Source organism: Panthera tigris, chromosome A2 (assembly GCF_018350195.1).
Source record: "Panthera tigris isolate Pti1 chromosome A2, P.tigris_Pti1_mat1.1, whole genome shotgun sequence".
NCBI classification, from domain to species: Eukaryota; Metazoa; Chordata; class Mammalia; order Carnivora; family Felidae; genus Panthera; species Panthera tigris.
The window spans coordinates 135,940-160,179 of NC_056661.1; the positions used below are offsets into that span (position 1 = coordinate 135,940).

Genomic DNA, 24,240 nt, shown 5'->3' on the forward strand with positions numbered 1-24,240 from the left:
AGGGGTCAAGGGGGAAGATGTGCACACATGCGAGTATACACAGTGCGAGTAGATGAGTAATTCTAGCAGATTCTAGCATGGTAAAGTGGTTGTTTCCAGGGGAGAAACCACAGGCTGTTGGCAGACTGAAACTATGCTCACAACCCGTCCCTCACCCCATTCCCTCCTCCCCTCCCCGTCCCTACCCACCCCCATCCCTCCCTCTATCCCTCCCCCTATCCAGGCCCTTGTATGTCAGGAAAGATGACACATGTCACGAATGGCATGTCAGGAAAGGTGACGCAGCCAAGGCCTAAAAGGCCCTTGTGCCCTGGAGCTTGTCCCCTCACTAGTCCCAGGTCCCTGAGACCCTGCTAGGCCAGCCTGCTCTGTGAGAACAGACACGTCCCCATCGCTATCATCCCAGCTGACACTGGCCAACTGCCACGGGAATGAAGAGATCGGCTCAAGCTGACCCACAAAGCCACAAAAAAATAACGTTTGTTGTCCTGCATTAGACTGTGGGATGATTCGCGACACAGCGACTGCCACCTGAGGTAGTGACCGGAAGACAAGGGGCGAGGCAAGCAAAGACCCAGGCAAAGGGAATGGCCACTACAAGGCCCACACGTGAGAACAAGTTTGAAGAGGCTGCAGGCTCACTCCAGTGCAGCTAGAGCAGAGCACAAAGAGCTAAGAAGGATAGCAGGATCTAGGCAAGAAGGCTGCAGAGCCCTGGGGCTATGCTGAAGGTCTGGGTTTCATGCTGGGCAAGCTGGGGAGGCATGGGAGAGTTTTAAGTAGGGAAGTGAACAGATCTGTTTCACCTTCTCTTGGGTGGGTGGATGGATGGATGGATGGATGGGTGATGGATGGATGGTGGATGGATGCATGAAAGGGTGATGGATGGACAGATGGATGGATGAGTGAACAAATGGATAATGGATGGGTGGCAGGGAAGATGGCCGGCCGGCTGGCTGGCTGGATGGATGATGGATGGATGGATGGATGAACAGGTAGACCGATGGACAGATGGACAGATGGACAGATGGATGGGCACGGCCTATATGCCAGGCATGTGTTAGACACAGGGGACCTCAAAGGGAATTTGCCGTGGTCACTGCTCCGAGGAGGAGATCTGCACACTGAGAGGACAGCTTGGGTGGGTTTCGGTGTTCTAGGCCCGGGTTCTGATTCCCATACCACCTAATTCCCTAGACTCACCTAACTAATGCCAGCCCTCCCTAGCCGTGAGGCTGAAGTCCTCCAGTGTGCCCCCGGCCCTTCCTTAGATGAAGGGAAGGGGGAGCTCACACAAGAGGGGATACAAAGGGGCCGCCCTGGGACAGATCCCTACAGGGCCAGGCGGGCGAGGCCAGCAGAGAGGGGAGCCCCCCCACACTGATGGATCACAACCCACTTATCACACAAGCGTGCTGCACACATTACTTCTCTTAATGACAGCACTCACGTCCCCGTGCTGGAATGACCACTGTTAGGTGGAGTGGCCACTCTCAGGAAACAGAGGCCCAATGAGGCTCAGTAAAAGTCATAAGCTGGTAGGTGCAGATGCGGGGTTTGAACCCATGCCCTTAGGCTCTGGAGTCTCCCCGCTGCACAACAGGAAGGAGTGGGGACTGGGGTAAACTGCATATTCCATAGCCAGAGGGCCCAGTGCTGCCAGACACCCGAGTCTTCTTTAAAGAGACAAGAAATCCAGGACTTTGGAGCCAGAGCAGGCGCCAGGCTGTGAGCTGTGAGCACAGAGCCCGACGCGGGGCTCAAACTCACGGACCGGGAGATCGCGAGCTGAGCTGAAGTCGGACACTTAACCGACTGAACCCCCAGGTGCCCCTTCCCACTGCCTTCTCTTTAAAAGTAAAAACTCAGGGGTGCCTGGGGGGCTAAGCCTCTGACTTCGGCCCAGGTCATGATCTTACAGGTTGTGAGTTCGAGGTCTGTGTCAGGCCCGTGCTCACAGCTCAGAGCCTGGAGCCTGCTTCAGATTCTGTGTCTCCCTCTCTCTCTGCCCCTGCCCCACTCGTCCTGTGTCCCCTTCTCTCAAAAAATAAATACACATTAAAACAAACATAAAGACAAGGCAGTGGGAGAAGATCCCAGGTCAAATTCAGCCTTGGGTCTGCCAGCGAGTGTGACCTCTGTCCTAGAAGCACAAACTCACCCAACGTCAGCCGTGGTGTGTTGGAGGCTGCCCCCCTGAAGGTGGACACACGTGCTCACCCCCCGGAGCCTGTGGATGGGATGGGCCCCAAATCCAAGACAAGTGTCCCAGTAAGACACAGGCAGAGGGAGGTGTGTGAGGCTGGAGGTGGAGTGTGGAGAATTCGAGAGGCCGGCACCTCCAGAATCCGGGAGAGCCGGGACAGGTGCTTCCCTCCGGGCCTCAGAAGCAACCAGCCTGCCCCGGCTGGGTCTCAGACCCCGAGCCCCGGGACCAGGAGAGAACACCCTTGTGTTTTAAGCTGCCTCGTTTGTGCTAATGTGTTGCAGCCGCCCCAGGACACTAACACGGAAGGTCAGGACACCCCTGAATGGCCCTGCGTCCCACCTGCTCCTGTGCACGTGCAAAACCAGGGCAGCCCAGAGCCCACCCCAGGACGCCACAGGGAAGGGGTGATTTACCAGTCGGGGAACCGAGGCCCAGAAGGGGACGGGGCCAAGCTCCCACCGCCCTCATCTACCTCCTCAAGTCGTGCCACACGGCACATACTATCGTTCACTTAACATTTCATTTTAAATAAATTCCAATTATAAACATAACTGGGTTTATTTTTCAAGGAAATGGCAGGAAATGACTCAAATCTTCATCAATGGATGAACAAATCGACACGGCGCGTCCCCCGAGCACGCGCACGTCCCTCGGCCGCGAGCAGGAGCGAGGTTCCCGCCCCCGCCGCCCCGCGGACGGACCCCGAACACGCGACGCTCAGGGAGGGAACCCGACACGGGAGGCCACACGGGGTGTGAGTCTGTGTGTGTGAAACGTCCAGAACAGGCTCATCCACGGACAGGAGGGGGCTCGTGGGGGCCGGGGGAGGGGAAGGGGAGTGAGGGTGAATGCTAATGGGGACAGGGCTTGCTTTCAGGGTGAGGAATGTTCTGGGATTAGATCATGGTGAGGGTTTCACAACTGTATAAATGTACTAAAGATCTGAACTGTACAATTTAAGCGGGCACATGTTATGGTACTGAATTATATGTTGTTTTTTGGGTTTTTTTTTTTTTTGGCTTATATGAGGAAGAGAGGAGACTGCCTGTTGCCACCATCAGGCTCCGGTTTGATGCGTAACAGTGTTTTCCTAACGGCCACTGAAGTAAACATCATTACCGGAAAGGGAAGCGTCCATCCAGGCAAGAGCTGTCCATTTCTGCTAAGACGAATCAGTGGGAGCGTGTTGGGAACCAGGATGTTTGCACAGCCTCTCAATCCCCCTCCCCAGAAAGGTTCTAGAACAGACAAAACCAAACTATGCTGGTGGGGGTGGGGAGGCTGCAGGCCCCTGGGGGGACGCGCGGGCACATCTGATTTGGTGTTGCTGCACCATAGGTGCCCAAGCAGACACGATGAGCTTGACACGCCCTCACACGCTTTATGCTTGTCATCCTTCAGTTTTAAAGGTCGGATTAAAACACACACACACACACACACACACACACACACACACACACACGCTACATCCCCGCAGACACTTACTAATTACAAAGGAAATAAATTCACCAGTGTGACGGTGTGTCAGTGTCCTGGGGCCACCGTAACAAAGCACCACAATCCGGACAGCTTAGAACAGGAATTTATTTTCTCTCAGTTCTGGAGGCCAAACATCCAAACCCAAAGTGTGGGCAGGGCCACACGGCAGCCAAGGGCTCCAGGGGAGCTGACGCTTTGCGTCCTCCAGCTTCTGACGGGGGTGGCCGGATGTCCTCGGCTGCCAGGCACACTCCAGTCTCTGCCCCTGTCGTCACATGTGTGTCTGTGTCCAACTTCTCTCCTTTTAGGACACCGGTCGTGTAGATTTACGGCATCCTGTCATCTAAACTAGATTACGTCTGCAAAGACCCTATTTCCAAAGAAAGTCACATTCTAAGGCTCTGGCAGACACGAATTTGGGGGAACGCCATTCTTACCAGTACACCAAGCGATCCAAGTTTCCAGAACCGGTATCGGGACTGGCACCCGTCCCTGCCTCCTGCTTTGCTCAGTGGGGAACACACAGCTCTGTGCTGCTCGCCCAGAACGCACAACCTGAGCCCAATCGTGAGCAAACACCAGTCAGACACAGACCCAGGGACGGCCTGCAAGACGACCAGTGTGAGCTCTTCAGAAAGCGGGGGCGCCCTGCTCCTAACACGGGAAGTCTCCCATTGATGCCAACCGCCCTAGGTCCCCAGGGACTTCAGAATGGCCTGCAGGCTCTCGTGTACGTGGGAAACCCTGTGTGACCACCGTGCCTCCAATCTTAACTCGTCTCAATCATAACCCAAGCCATGGGAGGCAACTTCTGTTCACTTCCTGTGGTAGAAAACACGTAAGATTTGCCACCTTAACCATCTCTTTTTCTTTAAAGATTTTATTTTTAAGTAATCTCCACACCCAATGTGGGGCTCGATCTCACAGCCCCAAGATCAAGAGTCGCATGCTCCACCAAGCCAGCCCGGCGCCCCTCATCGTAACCGTCTCTAAGCGCGCAGCTCAACAGCATCGAGCGCACTCACACTGTCGCGCAGCCGCCCCTGCCACCCGTCTCCAGAACTTTCCGTCTCCCCAGACTGAGACCCTGTCCCGTGAAGCACTGACTCCCAGCCCCCCGCCGCACCCCGGCTCCCAGCGTCTACTCTCTGTCCCTCCTCTGGGGACCCCCTGTGAGTGGGGTCACGCGGGACGTGTCCTTCTGCGTCTGGCTCCCGTCACTGCACACAGTGACCTCCAGGTCCGTCCACGTGGTGGCAGGTGGCAGGACGTCCTTCCTTCCTGGGGCTGGGTCACCCTCCGGGGTGTGGACGCGCCACGTCGTGTTCACCCTTCATCCACCGATGGACACTTGCGGTGTGTCCACTTTTTTTTTGTCTTTGGCTGTTGTGGAGTGTGCTGCTGTGAACACGGGGCTGCGAATCCCCGCTTGAGTCCCTGGTTTGAATTGTTTGAGGTGCACTCCCAGGAGGGGGATTGCTGGGTCGCGTGGTGATTCCATGTTTCACTTCTCAGTATGGTTTTAACAGCCACGGAATTAACAAAACCATCACACGTATCGACACGTTACTTATTCTGTGTAGCTCAGACTTTACCAAGAGGTGCCCCCTACTTTGGAACATCAAGTTGCATACAGCACCTCCAACGGTGTCTGTGGCTGCCACGTGCATGGTGGGTCTCAAAAGGCACTGGATCCTGTTCCCGTCACTCTGCTCCTACAGGACGAAGTCTGCGTGTTTACATCCTGAAACACCCCCTAGGCTACCATCAAGCGCTGTCCTTGAGCTTCTCTTTCCACTGTTGCTTTATTAAATCACATGAATTTTAAGGGGAAATGAATGTGCGGGTAGGTGTTATATGTATCTCAAGTTCATTTCAGGGCGGAGGGTTTCAAAATACCAGGTATTAGTAAGTCGTGGTTAATCCAACAGGATGGCAAGCAATTGTCTTAAACTGGTGGTTCCCAAACATTAACGGATGTTGGAATCACCTGGAAACGTCGATTGCTGGGCCCACTCGCAGAGTTTCCAGCTCTGGGGTGGAGCCCAAGAAGTTCCCAGATGTCTAGGCACCTCACACTGCTCATAACTGGTTTAAGCCACTTTGGTAATCCGATTTCCCTTACTGTGAATGGATTTTGCCATTTGGGGGAAATGAGGGAGGGGGTGGGGAAGAATGGTGGAGAGTTTCTGAAAAAGAGAACTAAGGAAGAAATGGTCTTTTCTTCCAGTACATGTGACTGCATCCACATGTGATGCCTGGTGCTGTGGCTACCGTTTTGTGACCACGAGGGCAGCTAAGCCAGCATGCTGAAGATGGCAGTGCAAAAAGATGGAAAGACCTAGGTCTTTAGGGATGTTGTCAAGCCACTGAGTTAGTCCACCCTGGAGACACTCTACCCCTTTCCTTCAAGGAATAAGCTACATTTGCGGCTAAAGGACATCTCTACTCAGTCAGCCTCCCATAGTTCCTTGCGTATTGCCAAGATATGAGAACCACACTTCAGGAGAGACTGGGCGACACGGAGTCCTAGTCATTTCACTGACATGTGTCCAGGCTTGAGCTCCCTTCCACACCCAGAGTCAGTCTGCCTGGGCAGGGTCACTGTCTTTCTGTGCCCCACAGCACCTCGAGCAGAGTCGGGCACACGCTGTAAAAACCTTCATTCAGGAAGAGCTCCTGAAAGGACACGAGCGAGGGCACCTCAAAAAGCAGAAAGGTCTCATCAGGGAAATTCTAGTGAATGGAGAAGTCGGAAGTGTCAAATTGTAGGAGTGGGAGGAAAACAAGATTAGCAGTCCCCGCAGCTTGGTGCAAATTCTGGCTTGTCCACATCGCAGGTTCACTTCTGCTCAGATATCTACCTCTTCAGACAAGGTCCAAAGACCAAAGGAAACTAGATGAGCCACCCAGCACAGTAAGCACGTGCCTCGTGGGACCAGTTGAATTTAAAGTTAAGTACAATTAAGATTTAGTTTGTTAGTCACACCGGCCACATTTCAATGGCTCAGGGTCACGTGGAGCTACCATACTGGACAGCACAGATCTAGAACATTCCATCATCTCAGAAAGTTCTTTGGGCAGCGATGACCTCGGTTTAGGGAAAGTCACAGGACACAAGTCTGGCCAAAGAGACATGAGGGGAAGCTGGCTAGGGATTTCTGGGAATGGTCCCCTTATTCAAAAAAGGCCCCGCGGGAAGAGGGTCTTTTCTGCAGGCTGACGGGACAGGTGGAGTCACAGCCACTGCTTTGCAGCCAGGAAAGGAACTAATCCGAGAGGGAAGTCACGTCAAGGGTGGTGTATTCGTCTCCTGGGGAGGCCGTAACAGGGCACCACAGACTGGGTAGCTCGCAACAACAGAAGCACGTGCCCTCAGAGTCCGGAGACCAGAGGCCTGACATCCAAGTGGTGCGGAGTGCTTCCCTCTGGGGGCTCCGGGGAGGGTCCTTGCTGCTGTCCAGCCCCTGGTGTAGCCAGGTCACTCCAATCTCCGCCTCCCTCGTGTGGCCTCCTTCTCCGGCCCTCACACGGCTCACAAGGACACCGGTCGCCGATTCAGGGCCCACCCTCCTCCGGCATGGCCTCATCCTCGGGTCATACATCTGCAAAGACGCTACTTCCAAATTAGACCATGTTCTGAGGTTCCAAGTTGACCTGAACACGGGGACACCATTCACCCCAACACAAGAGAAGGGCTTGAATCCATGATGAGGTCACCGAGCTGCTGAGGTAAGCACAGCGCCGTCCACCCGGGTCTCTTCTCACATACGACAATCGACACCTTTTACCTCTAAGCCCTGAGGCAGGATGTGCGATACAGCTGAAGGCATCGCAGCTGCCAGGACCCTCACCAGGACAGCGCTCCTGGCAGGTTCCTGGACTTCGCCGTGCCTCCGCTTCCTGATGTATAAAATGGGTGGGAAACCTCAGAGTTGCGAGGATAATCCCCCCTGATCTGCACACGGCACTGAACACGGTGCACCTAGAACTCAGATGCCACGTTCCCATCTCTGCTCTCCGGGGCCGGGCCTTCTCATCTCAAACAGGGATCATTCCAGGCTTTTGTGACGGTTCTGTGACGTCGGGGAGGTGAGCCAACTGACATACTAGCTGCTTCTTGCCGCTACGATAAAAGACTACAAGTTTAACATAAACTTATTCCCTTATAGTTCTGGAGTCAGGGTCGGACCCGGGCCTCCTGGCTAACACCCGGGCGTGGGCAGGGCCGGTTCTCCCAGGGCCCCAGGGAGCCCCGTGTCCCCCTTTTCCGGCTGCCAGAGGCGCCGCATCCTGGGCCCGCGGCCCCTCCTCATCCTCACGGCCAGCAGCACGGGGTCCGCCCGGCTCTCTGCCTCCCTCTCGTGAGGACGCCGGGCCCCCGGGGCCCCCAGGGTCACCCCCGCCTCAGGGGCCTGGACAAGGTCCCCTCTGCTGTGTGAGGGGACACATCTGTAGGTCCCAGGACGGGATGTCTCTGGGGTTGTCAATCTGTCAACTGCCCTCGTATTTGACAGACGGGTGAGTTCAGGCTCTGTGGGAGGGACCTTAGTTCCAGGTCTGGTACTGGATTTTCACTCCGCATCTGTGGACACGCTCTGCCGCGCTGTGCCTCAGTTTCCCAACTTACAAAATGGGAACCATACATCCTCTTCTGCAGTCCCAGGGTCCTAGTGTGAAAGAGTCCTGCTCAGACCAGCCAATCCCGGTGTGACCTGAGGGATGCCTGCCCCCTGCCTTAACCTCATGCCGCTCTGTAAACCAAAAGGCGCTACTTGGCTCTGTGACGTAGGCGCGCGCGGAGAGAGGCTCCCAGGCAAACACAGCGGGGGGCCGAGGCCGTTTCGGACCCCACGGGGCCCTCCGACCGGCCAGGGTCAGGGCCCTTCATCTGTCAGTCGGAGACCCCTCTGGGCTGCATCTCCAACACAGACCCTGTCCCCACCTCTCTCCACCCTCACGTTGCCCGGGTCCAGGTCTTCTCCCCTCACCCCCTCCTGGGTCTCTCTGCTGCCCTTCCAGCCCCCACCCCCACCCCGTTTCCACAGCGCCACCAGAAAGACCCTTTCAAACCCCCAACTCCACCCCGCGACCCCTGCTTAAAACCATCTACAGCCAAACTTGCCAGCAAATCTCTTCTCTCTCCTTCTCTAAGCTCCATGTAGGTCTCCTGCTGTTACCCAAACATGCCAAACTCATTCCCTGCCACTGGGCCTTTGCACTTGCTTTGCCCCTGCCTGGAACTCTCTTTCCCAAGTCATTTTGTGTCTGGGGCCTCACAGCTCCAGGTCTCAGTTTAAACGTCATCCGCCGAGAGATGCCTTCTCCTTAATGCCCCTGCTGAGGTGACCACCCAGTCTCTCTCTGGTACTTTCATTCCTGCATCGTAATTTAGCACCTGCCTGCACCTTCCATTTATGTGTTCTCTTGGTTAGTTACTGTCAGTGTCTCCCTCTAGAATCTAAGCCCTGTACGGGCAGGCACCAGATCTTCCCCATTTCCGACCAGATTGTCCGTGCCTGGCAGGGTGGGCATGCATTAAATACCTGCTGCATTGACAAAAATGTCACGATCATTGGAAGAACCCAACACCCCGCACCCCACAACGCAAGCATCTGAACTCTGAACATCCTACACGCCTGCCCTCACAGCCAGTGGGCAGACACAGCTCCCCTGTCAAGTCCGCAGCGCTACCCACGAGACACTCTTGCTACAAAGCCACTTCTGAATCCGGTCAAGCCTGTGGACCCACTGCCAGGACTCAGGAAGGGAAAGGGCAAAGAACCCAGTTAACAGACGCCGTGAGAAAAGAGACAGATCCAGAGTGTGGGGCAGTCTACAGCCTCAACAACTCCACGTTGGGCCTGAGGCTCTACACATCTAACAGGCCCCCCTGGGATGTGACGTAGCACACCTGGACCCCGCGTGGAGGGAGTGTCTGGGACATCCAGAACGTCCACCCTATCAGGGGCACAGTCCTCTGCTGGGGCCGGCCCTGACGAAGTACCGCAAACTGGCCGGCTTACAACAACAGAAACATACATGCTCCCAGTTCTGGAGGCCCAGAAGTCTGAAAACAAGGTGGAGGCAGGGCCGCACTCCGTCTGCAGGCTCCAGGGGAGGGTCCTTCCTGCCTCCTCCAGCTCCCGGTGGTGGCGAGCGGCAACCCTTCGTGCCCCCAGGACTGTGGCTGCATCACCCCAGCCTCTGCCTCTGTCCTCCGTGGCTTCTCCCTGTGCGTCTGTGTCCTTATGCCCTCTTCTCATAAACACACCAACCATTACATTAGGGCCACCCTCCAGGATGACCTCATCTTAACGTGATTGCTTCTACAAAGACCCTATTCCTAAATAAGGCTGCATTCGCGGGTCCCCACGGACATGAATTTAGCGGGAGACACTACTCAGCCCAGTCCTGGGAGAGGTGCTGGACACGGTTGTAAAGGGAATGGACAGATAACCAAATGCAATCACATTAACTTCCAGGCTCCTGGTCCCCAAAGGCCAACTGACGGGGTGTGAATGACTACCAGTTTGATGACACTTCGGGATCTCTGGTAATTTCCCAGACGTAACAATGAGCTGTGCGTGTGCAGGAGGACGGCTATCTAGGGAGACGCGTGCGGGACATCTCACAGCAAGCGTCACACTCGGCCGCTTACTTCCTTCTGCTTCATGGAAAACCACACGCCAGGATAGGTATTTTGAGTGGAGAAGGCGAAAATGTTGACCGTCGTAGGTGCAGGTACACAGGGGCTGTTCCGTGCGTTTGCAAGGTTCCCAGTAAAGCACCGGGATAAAAGAGGGCCCCTCTCTTCACACCGCAGCGCGAGTCCCCTAGTCCCACTGCGGTCTGGCTGGGCGCGGCCGGGTCCGGATACCCCTTCCCCGGGCCCCCCACCTGGGCCAAGGTCTCTGCAGGTTCCGATTCCGCCGTCCGAGAAAGAGCTTTGAACGGGCTCCGGCGGTAGGACGCGACCACCCGCGACCGCCCTCCGCAGACCCCACCCCCCCTCCCGGCGCCAAAGGGAGCGCGTTCACCCTACGCCAGCGGGCGCAACGGAGCGGGAGCGCGTTCACCCTGCGCATGCGTGTCCCCCACCCACCTGCCTCCCTCGCCCCGCCCCTCCCCACGTGACGCCGTGGGAACACCGAGCCCGGAGCCTCCCGGTTGGGGGCGGCCGGCGCAGAGCCGGCGGGAGGTGGGGGTCCGGTGTGGCGGGGAGAGGAGGGACGAGGGGGCAGAGGGGTCCGAGGGTCCAAGAGTGGGAAGTGGGGGAGGGGCGCCCCCAGCTGGGGTCCGGGGGAGGTGTGGTCCGCGGGATCCCGGCCGGCGCACTCACCCGCACGATGTAGGAGACCCCGGGCCCCAGGACCCTGGCGTCTGGGTGCAGCCAGCCGTGCGCCGGCTTGTGGATGAAGCTGCCTTTGCGGATCCACTCGTCGGCGCTGGCGTCCGCGGGCCCGGCCGCCCCCCGCGCGCCCCGCGGGCCCCTGCCCCCGGCGGCCCGGCAGCGGCTGAGCGCTGGCAGCGGACAGGGCGCGGCGCAGCGCGGCTCGCAGGCGCCCAGGACCGCGGCCGCCAGCGCAGGGACGCTGGCCGGGCCGGCCGGCTCGGGCTGGGAGTCGGCGGCCCCCGCGCCCCCGGCCGCCCGCGCTGCCGCGGGGCCCCGGCCCAGGAAGCCCGCGGGGGCAGCGAACTTCCACTGCGGCATGCGCGGCAGCAGCGCGCAGAAGGTGGTGGGCGCCTCGGGCTCCGGGGGCGCGGGGGGCGCGGGGGGCGTGCGCCCGCCCGGACCCTGCGTCATGGCCGCGGTCGCCCGACCGAGCCCGACCGGGCGCTGCGCCTGGCGCGGAGGAGGCCCTCCCCTCCGTCCCGCTCCCTCCCGCTCCCTCCCCGCCCCCGGCCCGGTGATGTCATCCGCCCGGCCCAGCGCGCAGCCGCGGGGGGCTGCGCCCCTGGGACCCGGGCCCTGGGCGTCCCGGCGCCTGCGGGGAGGCTGGGGAAACTGAGGCCCACAGAGGGCACGGACCCTGCCTGGGATCCGCCAACCAGCGAGGGAGCGATGTTTCCAACCCAAGACCCGGACAGCGACCCCAGCGTGGCCCCTCCACCCGTTGTCCAAATTCCTAGAAGGACCGAGGTGGGAGAGACTTGGAAATCACTTGTCTTCTCCCGGTTTTGACCGATGGGAAAACTGAGGCCTGCAGAGGGGTGGGGACGCGGTCCGAGGAGAGAGCCCCAAACCCTAACCCCAACCGCTGTTCCAGCTGCAAAGTACTTGAAAATCACGCCCTGCCCTGTGTCCTGATGGGGAAGCTGAGACCCAGAGAGGGGCACGCAGCGGCCGCTCGTAGTCGGAAGTGTGAATTGGGCCGGCTGGGTCTGGGAGGGGGGACTCAGGACGAAGCCGAGGCCCCCTTCTGCCGCTTGCCCGTGGGCTTCACTTTCCAAGGCTGTAAGCCGGGGACGCGGGGCTGGAGGGTCACGGGCTCCTCCTACAGGGAGATATTGCCTCACACCTGTCAGAATGGCTAAAATCACCAATACAAGAAAAAACAAGTTCTGGAGAGGATGTGAGAAAGGGGAACCCTTCCCGCAGCGACCCAGCTGAACTCGTGGGCCTCAGCCTCGCAGGCGGGCCCGCCCTTCGGTCCCCAACCTCTCTGTCCCCCACCCAGACCTGAAAGGGTGATTCTTTCTGTACTGGGGATCAGGGATGCCACGGTCACCCCAGGCCTCCTGGCCTCTCTTGACAGACCTTCCTTCCCCTCCCCCGGCTGGGGTGGGGCTGACTGCCGGGAAACAATGGGAGGGGGCCGGGGCGCGCGCGCAGGTGGAGGAGGGGTGAGGCTGTCTGGAGCCCGATCGATAAATCAGAGAAATGAGATCACAGACTGGCGGTCGCCGCGGAGCTCGTGGAGGAGGAGGCGAAGCGGAGGAGGGACGCGCAGCCGATTGGCCGGCGTTGGGGTGGGGGTCGGGGATGCTGCCCCAAGCCTGTGTGTCTCACGCTGGGACGCTCTTGTGCAGGGTCCGGATGAGCCCCCATAGAGCGGGCGTGGCCTCTGGGTCTGCTGGTGGACCCGGGGGGGGGGGGGGGGGGGGGGGGGGGGGACGTTTGTCTGGGTCTGGAGCCCCCTCTGGACGTGTTTGTGTCTATTATTGTCTGCATACATGTGGGACTGTGTGGGAGTGTATATTGAGTGCAAGTTTGAACATGCGTGTGAGGAAGGCACCTGGGTTCCCCTGAGGGGTGTGTGTGTGTGTGTGTGTGTGTGTGTGTGTGTGTATTAGGGGTCCTGGTGTGTGTCCACTTAGTCAGTTAAAGGGGTGTGTGTTCAAGATTGGCATCCCTGGACTGGGAGAAAGGGACAGAGCAGAGGTCATGCATGTCCGGACCCTTCTGGGTCAAGCCTGAGGTGCAGCCCTGGGGCCCCCTCCTTGGGGAGACATGGTGGCAGTCTGTCCCTCCCAGGCTCCTGGGTTAGGGTCTTTCTGGGTCAAGGATTTATAAGGCCTGGGCTTTCACACGGGAGGCTCAGTCACATGACACCACCCCTGTGTGTCCTTCCTGTCACTAGCAAAGAATGGCAGGAACAGAGCCCAATGGCCAGGATTCGGATCCTGGCATTAGGGGGACACGAGGGCTCATAGTGTGTCCTCAGGCAAGTGTCCAATCTCTCCAAAGCCCCATTTTCTCTCAGTGAACATCAACTGCCGCCCGATTGGTGTGAAGCTTAGATGATCTTTATCAATATCTCAAACACGGCAGGCACCTACTGATGATGGATATTAGAATATATTAAACTCCTATACATCTTTCAAAACCCACCTTCGATGTCCTCTTTTCCAAGAAGCCTCCCTGACTTCCCCCATTCAAAGCCCTGGGTCTGCCTCTGGCCTTACCCAGCCCTGGATCCCTCCTGTGGTTCCATCCAGGCCCCGGGGGCTTTAGAATTGGGGGTCTGGATCTCAAGGGCACAGTTAAGTCTCTTTGCTTTGACATGGACAGGGGGTTAAATGAGCTCACATGTGTGATTCTGACAGCTCTGGTGCCACAGAGATTTATTGGCAAGCAGCTAGAGAGAGAGGGATCAGGCTGCTTCCAGCCTGATTTGGGGGCTGGGACCAGGGGCAGGCAGCTGGCTGTGCATCCACGAGAAGCAGAGAAGAGCCCAAGTTTAGCAGAAACGTGAACTGTGCCAGGGACCCAGGCCCTAGCAGGGTGGACACTGAGCTCCAGAACACAGAAAGCTCCGCCGGCCGCTGGGCAGGGCTGCAGTCGTCCCTTTCTCTGCGTGGCCTGACTTAACCTGCTGTGACCGGGAGGAAGAAACTGGGGCACTGGAAGGAAGCTCGCCCTGCACGGAGCCACGGGGTCACAGCCCCCAGGGACCAAAGGAAGCAGGGGACCTAGAAGGACCTCAGAGTTCAAAAAAAGGAAGGCAAGATGTGTCTTCTCCACAGCCAGGCCCAGGAGGGGCCTGCCCACACCCCGTGTGACAACACAGGTAAACTGGGTTGGTCCCGGGGCAGCTGGGAACCCTAACCCCAAAGGTGTCAGGGCATGGTGTCCACAACCATGGTGGGAGCGCGTTTGGAGTGACGGATGCCCATGGTGAACGCTGGCGCCCGGGCTTTGGTCATGGTGACCTGCTCAGGGCTGTGGGTGCCAGGGCCAGGAGTCTCCTCTGGGGGCCGGGGGGCACGGGGCCGGCCCAGCATGGTGAAGGCGGGCTGGCGCTGACGGTAGGTGTTGGGGTCGGGGCTCTCGTACTGGCCCGGGCCTGGGATCTCAGCAGGGTCCTGAGGGGGACGGGCGGGGGGCGTGCGGCCCACCACTGTGTAGCTGGGGCTGCTGGGCTTAATGAATATCTGGGAACCCCAGAGGGAGGGCAGGGTATAGGTGTTAGGAGCAGGGGTGGAGGTGTCCTGGAGCTGTGGGCGCAGGCGGGAGCCCAGGGTGAAAGCTGGGGGTGTCCGCTGGCGCACAGGGGCCACCTTCTCTGGGCTGTAGGCCCCTGGGCCTGGTGTCACCTCCAGACCTGTGAGAATGGGGCAGGAGGGTTGATAGGAGTCCTCACCTGCTCAAAGACCTTGCATGGCCTCCCACTGCCCCTACACATCCTGGAGCTCACAGCACTTGTCAGGCAGCCCCAAAGTGTCTCTGCTGCTTCCCAGACCTCCCCCCGCCCCTACACACACACTACCTGTTGTCTTTCAAGCCTCCAGGCCTTTGCCCATGCTCAACCCTCTGCCCCGCATACCTTCCGTTTTCCCATTCCCACCCCCCGGGGGCTGCTCCTCACCCTTCCAGACAGCCCCACAGCCCCCTCCTTCCTGCAGCCTTCCCCACTCCCTCCTCCTAGGCAGACCCTCACAGCCCTTCCCAGGGCCCTCCAGGGTCTTCCCCTCCAGACATGGGCACAGTGAGGTGGGATGGTCTTCATGTAGGCCTAACTCCATCACCAGACCGGGGTCTCATAAAAAGCAAGGGCATGTCAAATCTACTTCAACTCCTCAGCTTAATACATGTTTGGATGAGTGAGTAGAAGGATGGGAGGTGAGTGATTGAATGGGGAGTGAATGAGTAGATGAATGGATCCATGGATATATAGATAGAGGGATTAAGAGCTGACTTGTGGATGGGTAGATGGATGGATGATTGGGTGGATGATAAATGGGTTGATGGATTGTGAATGGAAAGATCATGGTGGATGGATCAGTAGATGGATGGATGGAAGGATGGACAGATGGGTGGATGGATGGTTGGATGGATGGAAAGGTGGCTGGGTGGGTGGGTGGATGGATGGATGGATAGGTGGGTGGGTGGATGGATGGACAGTTGGATGGATCAGTGGATCAACAGATGGACTGGATGATGAGCAGTGGGTTCATGGATAGGTTGGTGAGTAGATAGATGGGTGAATGGATGGATAGATGAACTGATTGATCAGAGAGCAAATGGGTGATAGGTCAAAAGAGGAAAGGGTGGATGGGAGACTGGAATCAGGTTATTAAATTCGGCACTTAAGGTGGAAGTGAGTTTTTTGGAGTCTGTGGAGGGAATTGCCACATTTGCCACAGTCCCCACTGTGCCCTGTCATCCCCTGATGTCACGGATGAGCCCCAGATGCCCTCTTGGCACCATATGTACACAGGGTCACTGTCACCCTGGCCCACTTCCTCATTCAGGTTCTCTCAGGGCCCCCAGCCCCTCTTCGGAGTCCCTTGATTTGTCATTCCAAAGACACTGAAATTCTAAGAACCTGATGATGGGAGGAGAAGGAGAGGACAGAGGTGGGAGCCTGAATGGGTGGGGTCCTTGTGGGGAAGCATTGATCAGATACTCACCCCGAGACTTGCCCCGGCCCTGCATGGAGTAAGCAGGGGTGCAGCTTCGGCCAAACCGGGTGACTTTTGGGTCCAAGAAGTAGACTGGCCCAGGGCTGACGTCCTGTGGAGACGCTGGGGAGAGGAGCCCCCGGCCCTAGTGGCACCTCTGATGGCCCCACCGACCCCGCTCAGTGCCCCTGGTCGGCCCCACCCCCGGCCCCATCTTGGAGAGCAGGGACCTTAGACCACTGACCTGGGGGCCCCGGGTACCTGCTTTGACTTTGTCTGACAAGCACATCAGTGCCCTTGTGATCACAGCTGTGCCCCCCTCGACCTCTCTTCTGCCGCAGACTAGGAAACCAGCTGGTGGGTGGGTCAGGACTGTGCCACAGTAAGAGTAACTAGGCTCTGAGGAGGGCCCTTTGCATGCTTGGGCTTGTCATGGGGCATGCCTAAGGGGGCCTTGAGTCGGACCTCGGGGGTCTCAGCAGGGCCTCCGTGAGCTTTGTCTGTGGGCAGGCCATCTCCCTGTCTCTGCCTCTGTTTCCCCACTGGCAGGGCGAGTGAGGAGATTGAAAGCTGAGAGGGTCCATGGAGGGCAGCCTGGCACAGGGCACTTCCCTGCTGGGGCCAGTCACCGGGGCCAGTGCTGTCACTGCCGCTTCCAAGCCATTCGGGCATAAATGCACGCGCATCGGTGTGTGGCGTGTGGGGCACACACTCGCTGGCTAGCGGCTCTGTGTGCATGCGGCACACACACGCAGGGAGCACCTTTGCTGACAAAGGAAGGGCGTCCCTCCCCTCATCAAGGCCTCTGCTTGGGCTGTCCTTCCTGGGCCTCTTGTCTCCCGGGGCTCCATGGAACTCCTCCTCCTGCAAGCCCAGACCGTAGGCCTCCTCCTCCAAGAAGTCTTCCCTGGCATCAGCGAAGTCTACGCTGGCCACCACTCACCCTCAACTCCCCAGTCTGTCCCTCTGCCCCAGAGTGTGTCCTGTGACAAGGACAGAACCTGGGAACCCAGGTCGCCCTGGGCCACAGGCGAAGTTCTTAACCCTTCCCGGTGATAGATGTGATGCTCATTCCCTCCTTTGCCTTCCTGGGGACCCCCTGGAGTTGCCTGAGTTGGGTTTCAGTTTGGTTTGGGGTTTTTGCTGATTCTGAAGATGTCAGCCGCCCCCTCCCCACGTGCCTTCGTCCAGGTGAGTCAAAGTCCTCCTTCAGGGCCCTCCCCACCCAGGTGCACTTGGGACCTCAGAGCAGCTCTAGAAAATGGGGTGATGGAATTTGTGGGCATTCATACGAAGGGCACAGTCTTGCTAGAACGTGACGGTGACACTGCTAATAGGCGTGGACAGCGTGCTGGGGCCAGGGCCTCCCACGTTAACAGCATCGATGCCCGTGACGTTCACTCACATCCCGACGCCGTCGTTCCAGCCGGGAGAAGGGTGCACCACGCGGAGGCGAGGACCCCGCTGACGGGGCCAGCCCCACCGCCCGCTGCCTGCCCAACAGCAGGAATTGTCACCCTGTCCTCTCCACAGCTGCCTGTGGGGGGCCTCGTCTTGCCGACAGAGAAACCCCTCCGCACCCACTTCTACTGAGCACTGTCCAGAGCCGCAGACCGTGCGAGCTACTTGTAACGGATGTTTGTTTAACCCCGAGGACAGCTCTGTGAGGAGCGTGGCACCACTCCCCACAGAGGAGGAGACGAGGGCACAGAGCGGTTAGGACACTGGTCCGAAGTCCAGGGGTCTGCAGCGGCCCAAAGACACACTCGGGCCCTAAGCACCACACCCTGCCGTCTTCTGCCTACGAGGACGAGGACGAGGACGCAGCTTCTCCAGGCTCCCCCAGCGAGCTGCCTGCCTCCCTCGGGGCAGGGCGGGGGGGGGGGGGGGGCCTGAGGGGACACAGGGGGCTTGGGAGGCGCCGCCCCCACCCGCACCCCCCGCTGGCCTTACCTGGGCGGGGCCTCCGGAAGAGTGAGTAGGCGGGCCCGACCGCCCTGGTGCAGTCGTGCTTGACGTAGCCCACGGTGGACGGCAGCACGTACAGGCCCGGTCCGGAGCCTGCGACCAAAGCCCTCAGGTGAGGGCCTGGGGCCGGACACCCTGAGACTTGGGGGAGGACCCGGGGCCCAGCCCCTGAGCCCCCGCCTGGGCTCCCAACCACCCTCCGTGGCACGTGGAGGTGGGGGGGCTGCCCCCACTGGAGGGGGAAAAGTGAGGGGGGGCATTGTGAGTCACATCTGAGTCAAAGGTAGGAGGGGCTGCAGGCCCAGACAGAGATACGCTGTCACGTGGGGAAACTGAGGCCCAGACACGGGGATACGCTGTCACGTAGGGGAAACTGAGGCCCAGACACGGGGATACGCTGTCACGTAGGGGAAACTGAGGCCCAGACACGGAGATACGCTGTCACGTGGGGAAACTGAGGCCCAGACACACAGATACGCTGTCACGTAGGGGAAACTGAGGCCCAGACAGAGATACGCTGTCACGTAGGGGAAACTGAGGCCAGACACGGAGATACGCTGTCACGTAGGGGAAACTGAGGCCCAGACACACAGATACGCTGTCACGTAGGGGAAACTGAGGCCCAGACAGAGATACGCTGTCACGTAGGGGAAACTGAGGCCCAGACACGGGGATACGCTGTCACGTAGGGGAAACTGAGGCCCAGACACGGAGATACACTGTCATGTTGGGGAAACTGAGGCCAGACACGGAGATACGCTGTCACGTGGGGAAACTGAGGCCCAGACAGAGATACACTGTCACGTAGGGGAAACTGAGGCCCAGACACGGGGATACACTGTCATCTTGGGGAAACTGAGGCCCAGACACAGAGATACACTGTCACATTGGGGAAACTGAGGCCCAGACACAGAGATACACTGTCACGTAGGGGAAACTGAGGCCAGACACGGAGATACGCTGTCACGTAGGGGAAACTGAGGCCCAGACACACAGATACGCTGTCACGTAGGGGAAACTGAGGCCCAGACAGAGATACCCCACCACAACTGCAGTGCTTGGTGTCCTCAGCAAGAATGTCAGGGCCACGGAGCTTAACTCCTGCTGTCTTGCTACACACAGATAAATGAGGCAGGGGCCTCGACCCTCACTGAGAATGCACAGCGTCAGAACCAGGATGCCCGTGGCCCCTGCAGAGTGTCCAGGCCTCAAGCCTCCACACCTGCCCGTTCTCTCCTTGCCGCTCTACGTTGTCGAAGGCACTTATCACTAATATGCTATACATTCTGCTTATTGGTTTTGCCTTGTGTGTGTCTCCCCCACAGACCTTTGCTGCTCTGTCACTGCTGAAGCATCAGCACCTGCAAGCGTGCCTGGCCCATAAAATGCTCAGTCCTTGCTGGGTGGAGGACTGCACAAGAGCCAACAGAAGTGCTATGTTCACACCCATTCTGCTGGGAGGAAAACTGAGGTTTGGGGAGGAGCAGGGACTCATCAGAGCCTCCCCACTCCAGGTGGCTCCCAGAATATTCTAGAAGCCCCAGCACAGCTGGGGAGAAGAGAGGACGAGATCCCACCACCATGGCCTCCCTCCCCCACAGTTGGTGCGTACCGTTCTCCGAGGTGGCCGTCCCACAGGACTTCCTCAAGCCGGTCTGAACACTCTGGCACTCAGTGGTCAGCCGTGGAGCAGGGTTGCAGCTAAGGGTCCCCATGGTGAGCAGGGGAGGTGGCTGCACGAGGCACAGGGGCCGGGCAGCTCCTGCGCCTGGTGTTTTCTCCTCCGCTGCAGCGGCTCCGGGCCGCAGGTCAGGTACTGTCCTCAGTCCTTGCAGCTTGTGCTGGTGTCGGCAGAGCCCCAGCCTCACCACACCCCCCTGGGGACGGCACAGACAGTCCCTTGTCCCGCAGCACAGAGTCTTGGGGCCCCGGCCCTAGCAGGCTGGTCGGCGGACGTTGGCCTGGAAGTGAGGCCAGGATCAAGTGTCGGCCCGGTGGCTGGATGGTCCAGGGAAGAATCCGGTGTCAGCAGAGCGGGTCCCCGGGGAGCCGCCAAGCTGGGCAGCCGGGGCCAGAGAAGGCTCCAGGGAGCCAGAGCCACAAACACAACACCTACAGCCATGTAGCAGGAGGGACTGGTGAGGTCATGGGCGGTGTGGCCCCATTTCTACAGCTGGGGAAACTGAGACGCAGCCCAAAGTCATACAGTGAGTTTACCACTCTGGGGGTTGCAACTTTAGGCCAAGAAGCCTGCCTGCATTCTTCCTTCCTTCTTGCCTTCATCCAATAAGCACCTATTGAGCACCTACTGCATACAGGTTCTGTTTGGGTTGGTGGGGACACAACAGGAATACACAGACAAGAAGGTAGTGTTCTCAGGAGAGGACAAAGGAAACAGACAATAACCTAATAAATAAGCACATAGTATATAAGAAGGCGTCAAATGTGCTAGAAAACAGGGGCGCCTGGGCGCTCAGTCGGTTGAGTGTCAGACTTCGACTCAGGTCATGATCTCGCGGTTTCGAGCTCATGGATTCGAGCCCCGTGTCGGGATCTGCGCTGACAGCTCAGAGCCTGGAGCCTGCCTCAGACTCTGTGTCTCCCTCTCTCTCTGCCCCTCCCCCACTCACGCTCCGTCTCTCTCTCTCAAAAATAAAATTAAAAATATTAAAAATTAGAGTGCTCGCCTCGGCAGCACATATACTAAAATTGGAACGATACAGAGAAGATTAGCATGGCCCCTGCGCAAGGATGACACACAAATTCGTGAAGCGTTCCATATTAAAAAAAAAAAAAAAATTAGAAAAAAATGTGCTAGAAAACAGACAAGGCTGGGAGCCCAGGATGGCAGTCCGGGTACAGGCCAAGTGCTGGGGCAGGAGGACGGGTCACTGAATTGCGAAGGCAAAAGAAAAGCATCTCATGATAAAGGAATGGCTGTGCAAAGACCCTGGGGCAGAAGCAAAGATGGCAGGGAGGTGACGGCGGTCCTCCAAGACAGCCCACTGCCTCCCAGAAGCCAACAGAGATTTCCTCCCAAAATAGAGTACATTTCCCTGCCTGCACTAAAGGCTACCACTGTGTCAGGCTCTAAGAAGAGGCTGAGGGAAACTTGGCAGAATTCAAATTCCTGTCTCTTCCATGTGTGTTGCTGTGCGGTCGGGCCATTTCAGACCAGATTTTAACAGCTTTATGAAATTATAATTTACATACAGTACAATCCATTGCTAATGTAATTTTAATACATTCTATAATTTTTAACTTATTTTTCAGTTTATTTATTTATTTATTTTGAGAGAGACAGAGACAGCACAAGTGGGGGAGAGAGGGAGAGAGAGAGAGAGAGAGAGAGGGAGAGAGAGAGAACCCCAAGCAGGCTCCACGCTGCCAGTGCAGAGCCCGATGCAGGGCTCAAATCCACGAAGCCACGAGATCATGACGTGAGCCAAAAACCAAAGGTCAGACACTTACCTGACCGAGTCACCCAGGCATCCCTTAATTTTTTAACTTTTTAAGCAAAATGTTCCCAAAATGAGTCTGAAATGCTTATATTAGAAAAGAAGGGGGAAAAAAGAAGAAAGATCTTAAAATCAATGACCTCAGGTTCCACTTAAGAAGCTAGAAAAAGAATAGTGGGTGGCTCACTCGGTTGAGAGTCTAACTTCGGCTCAGGTCACGATCTCATGGTTCGTGGGTTCGAGCCCCGCATCGGGCTCTGTGCTGACAGTTCGGAGCCTGCTTCGGATTCTATGTCCCTCTCTCTCCCTGCCCCTCCCCCATTCTCACTCTGTGTCTCTCCCTCTCTCTCATAAATAAATAAACATTAAAAAAAAAAAAAACTAGAAAAAGAATAGTGGAGGGAAGGCAATCAAAGATGCAACAGCAGAAATGCAGGAAATAGAAAACCATAGAAAGAACCAACAAAGCCCCTCTCCCCAAAGCTGGCTCTTTTAGAAAGACCAGCAAATTTGATAAAGCTCAAGCTAGAATGACCAAAAACAATGAGGAGAAACACATTACCGTTATCAAGAAAGGAAGAGAGGGCCGCCTGGGTGGCTCAGTCTGTTAAGCGCCCGACTCAATTTCGGCTCAGGTCATGACCTCACAATTGCACCCTGCTTCTGGCCCCTGAAAGTCAGCAGAGCCTGCTTGGGATTCTGTCTCTCCCTCCCTCTCTGCCCCTCCCCCACCCACGCACACGTGCTCTCTCTCAAAATAAATAAACTATTTTAAAAAATGGAAGAGAGACATTACTACAGACCCCACACATTAAAGGGATAGCATGGTCTGTGTGAAGCCACCAGAAAATTCCCATGTGCTCAGGCACTTCATGCGCCTCGTGTTGTTTAATTATCTCAGCATCTCACTGACGGAAATGCGGCTGCTAAAACCTCACCTGTGGTTACAGGTGGGGAAACTGAGGCTCAGAGTTCAGGTCCCTGAGTAACATCAGCAGAGCCAGGAGTTGAATCCAGGGCTCTCTGACTCAGATTTTAGCTCAAGGGTCCAGGTCTTCTCCCAGACTGCAACCCCAGCTCAGCCTTCTGGGAGTGCTGGGGGTCCACTGCCAGCCCTCCCTGGCACTCGAGGCTCCACGGGGCCCAGTCTTGCCCCCTCTGCCCTCATCCCCTCTCCTCTGGCCACAGTAGCAACCTCCCAGTCCTTAAAGCCACTCAAGCCAGTTCCCACCTCAGGGTGCTTACCTGGGCTCCCTTCACCTGGGGAGACTCAGCCAACAAATCAGCCTATAGCCAGCCCCGTCCTCAGTAACCTGTGGGCCCCCAAAGTAGACAAGCCATCGCTTCCTTCCAGAAGCAGCACAAACTCCAGAGCTGTGAACAGAACTGGGCACTGAGGATGGAGATGGGAGATAGACACCCCCACCTCCTTCTCTCCCTCCCGGCAGAGTCTCTGATTGACCCAAGCTGGCCAGAAGTGCAGGATACGGCCGCTGGGGTCAGCCTCAAGGACCCCAGGCCAGGCAGAGAAAGAACCAGCGTGCCGGCCGGAGGACAGTCCTTCATCCAGGTTCTAGCTGGGACTCAGCCCCAGCTGCCTTAGTTTCCCCACGGTGACACAGGAAGGAGCCAAGAGCTAGTGTGCGGTGGGGAACAGATTGGAATGATTGCCTGAGCCTGAAAGGGAGGTTTGGGGGGCCTCAAGGTCCAGCAACATCACCAGACTGAGCTTAGGCACCCCAGCCGGCCTCGACCCGTGACCACCCGGCTCCTCCAGCTCTCACTTTCAGCTCAGAACCCGCACAACTGCCAGGTCATAGCATGTGAATGGGAAGCTAATTAATTCTAAGCCCATGCACATGAGCCATGTTTCTAATCCAATGTATTCACTGGCAGAAAAGAGCAGATCAGCAAACTGAAACAAGGAAGCCCGGACTGGGATGGGGCACAAGGCTCTGCCCTGGCAATACGGCGCCGCGTGGGGGCCTCAGTGCCTCGGAGGAGGCTGCAGGGTCTGAGCGCATAAGGGTTAACCCGACCTTTACCCATCTGTGTGCCCACCGCGTGCAGGCGCTGTTCAGGTGCTGGGAAAAGAGGTGTGCACAAAACACACAAACTCCCTTCCTCACCCTTTTGTTGAAAGAAGCAAACAAGCGAGTTACACTGCTTTAGAAGGCAAAGCAGTGCGTGGAGCAAAACCAAGGCTGGGGCCCCCCGGGGGGCTCCGCCGGTTAGGCGGCCCACTTGGGCTCAGGTCGTGATCTCACGGTCCGTGGGTTCGAGCCCCGCGACCGGCTCTGTGCTGACAGCTCAGAGCCTGGAGCTGCTTCGGATCCTGCGTCTCCCTCTCTCTCTGCCCTTCCCCCACTCAAGCTCTGTCTTTTTTTTTTTTTTTTTTAATTTTTTTTCAACGTTTTTTATTTATTTTTGGGACAGAGAGAGACAGAGCATGAACGGGGGAGGGGCAGAGAGAGAGGGAGACACAGAATCGGAAACAGGCTCCAGGCTCCGAGCCATCAGCCCAGAGCCTGATGCGGGGCTCGAACTCACGGACCGCGAGATCGTGACCTGGCTGAAGTCGGATGCTTAACCGACTGCGCCACCCAGGCGCCCCTCAAGCTCTGTCTTTGTCTCTCTCCAAAATAAATAAACATGGAAAGAGAAAGAAAGAAAGAAAGAAAGAAAGAAAGAAAGAAAGAAAGAAAGAAAGAAAGAAAGAAAAGAAAGAAAGAAAGAAAGAAAGAAAAGAAAGAAAGAAAGAAAAGAAAAGAAAGACAG

At 57.4% G+C, this 24,240-nt stretch overlaps 2 protein-coding genes and 1 non-coding gene across 5 annotated transcripts in view; 1 reads left to right on the forward strand and 2 right to left on the reverse strand.

The window, feature by feature from the left end:
• SHC2 (SHC adaptor protein 2) overlaps positions 1–11,495 on the reverse strand; it is a 28,834-nt gene extending 17,339 nt beyond the window's left edge. For all 3 annotated transcript variants that reach the window (XR_006214551.1, XM_042977468.1, XM_042977469.1), the window contains exon 1: positions 11,031–11,495. Coding sequence is in view for 2 of the 3 variants with exons in the window: in XM_042977468.1 (XP_042833402.1) it covers positions 11,031–11,495 (465 nt within the window). In the remaining variant the exon portion in view is untranslated. The remainder of the gene's footprint in view (positions 1–11,030) is intronic.
• A 2,244-nt stretch (positions 11,496–13,739) lies between these two features.
• Positions 13,740–18,071, reverse strand: ODF3L2 (outer dense fiber of sperm tails 3 like 2). Its single transcript, XM_042977237.1, has 3 exons — positions 17,990–18,071; positions 16,046–16,148; positions 13,740–14,736 (listed from the first exon to the last, which is right to left on the reverse strand). The coding sequence occupies exons 2-3, from the start codon at positions 16,068–16,070 to the stop codon at positions 14,252–14,254; spliced, it is 510 nt and encodes a 169-aa protein (XP_042833171.1). The 5' UTR covers positions 16,071–16,148; positions 17,990–18,071; the 3' UTR covers positions 13,740–14,251.
• A 2,612-nt stretch (positions 18,072–20,683) lies between these two features.
• On the forward strand, positions 20,684–20,790 carry LOC122236746. Its single transcript, XR_006214998.1, has one exon. It is a non-coding gene; the product is annotated as a U6 spliceosomal RNA (small nuclear RNA).
• The last annotated feature ends 3,450 nt before the right edge of the window (positions 20,791–24,240 follow it).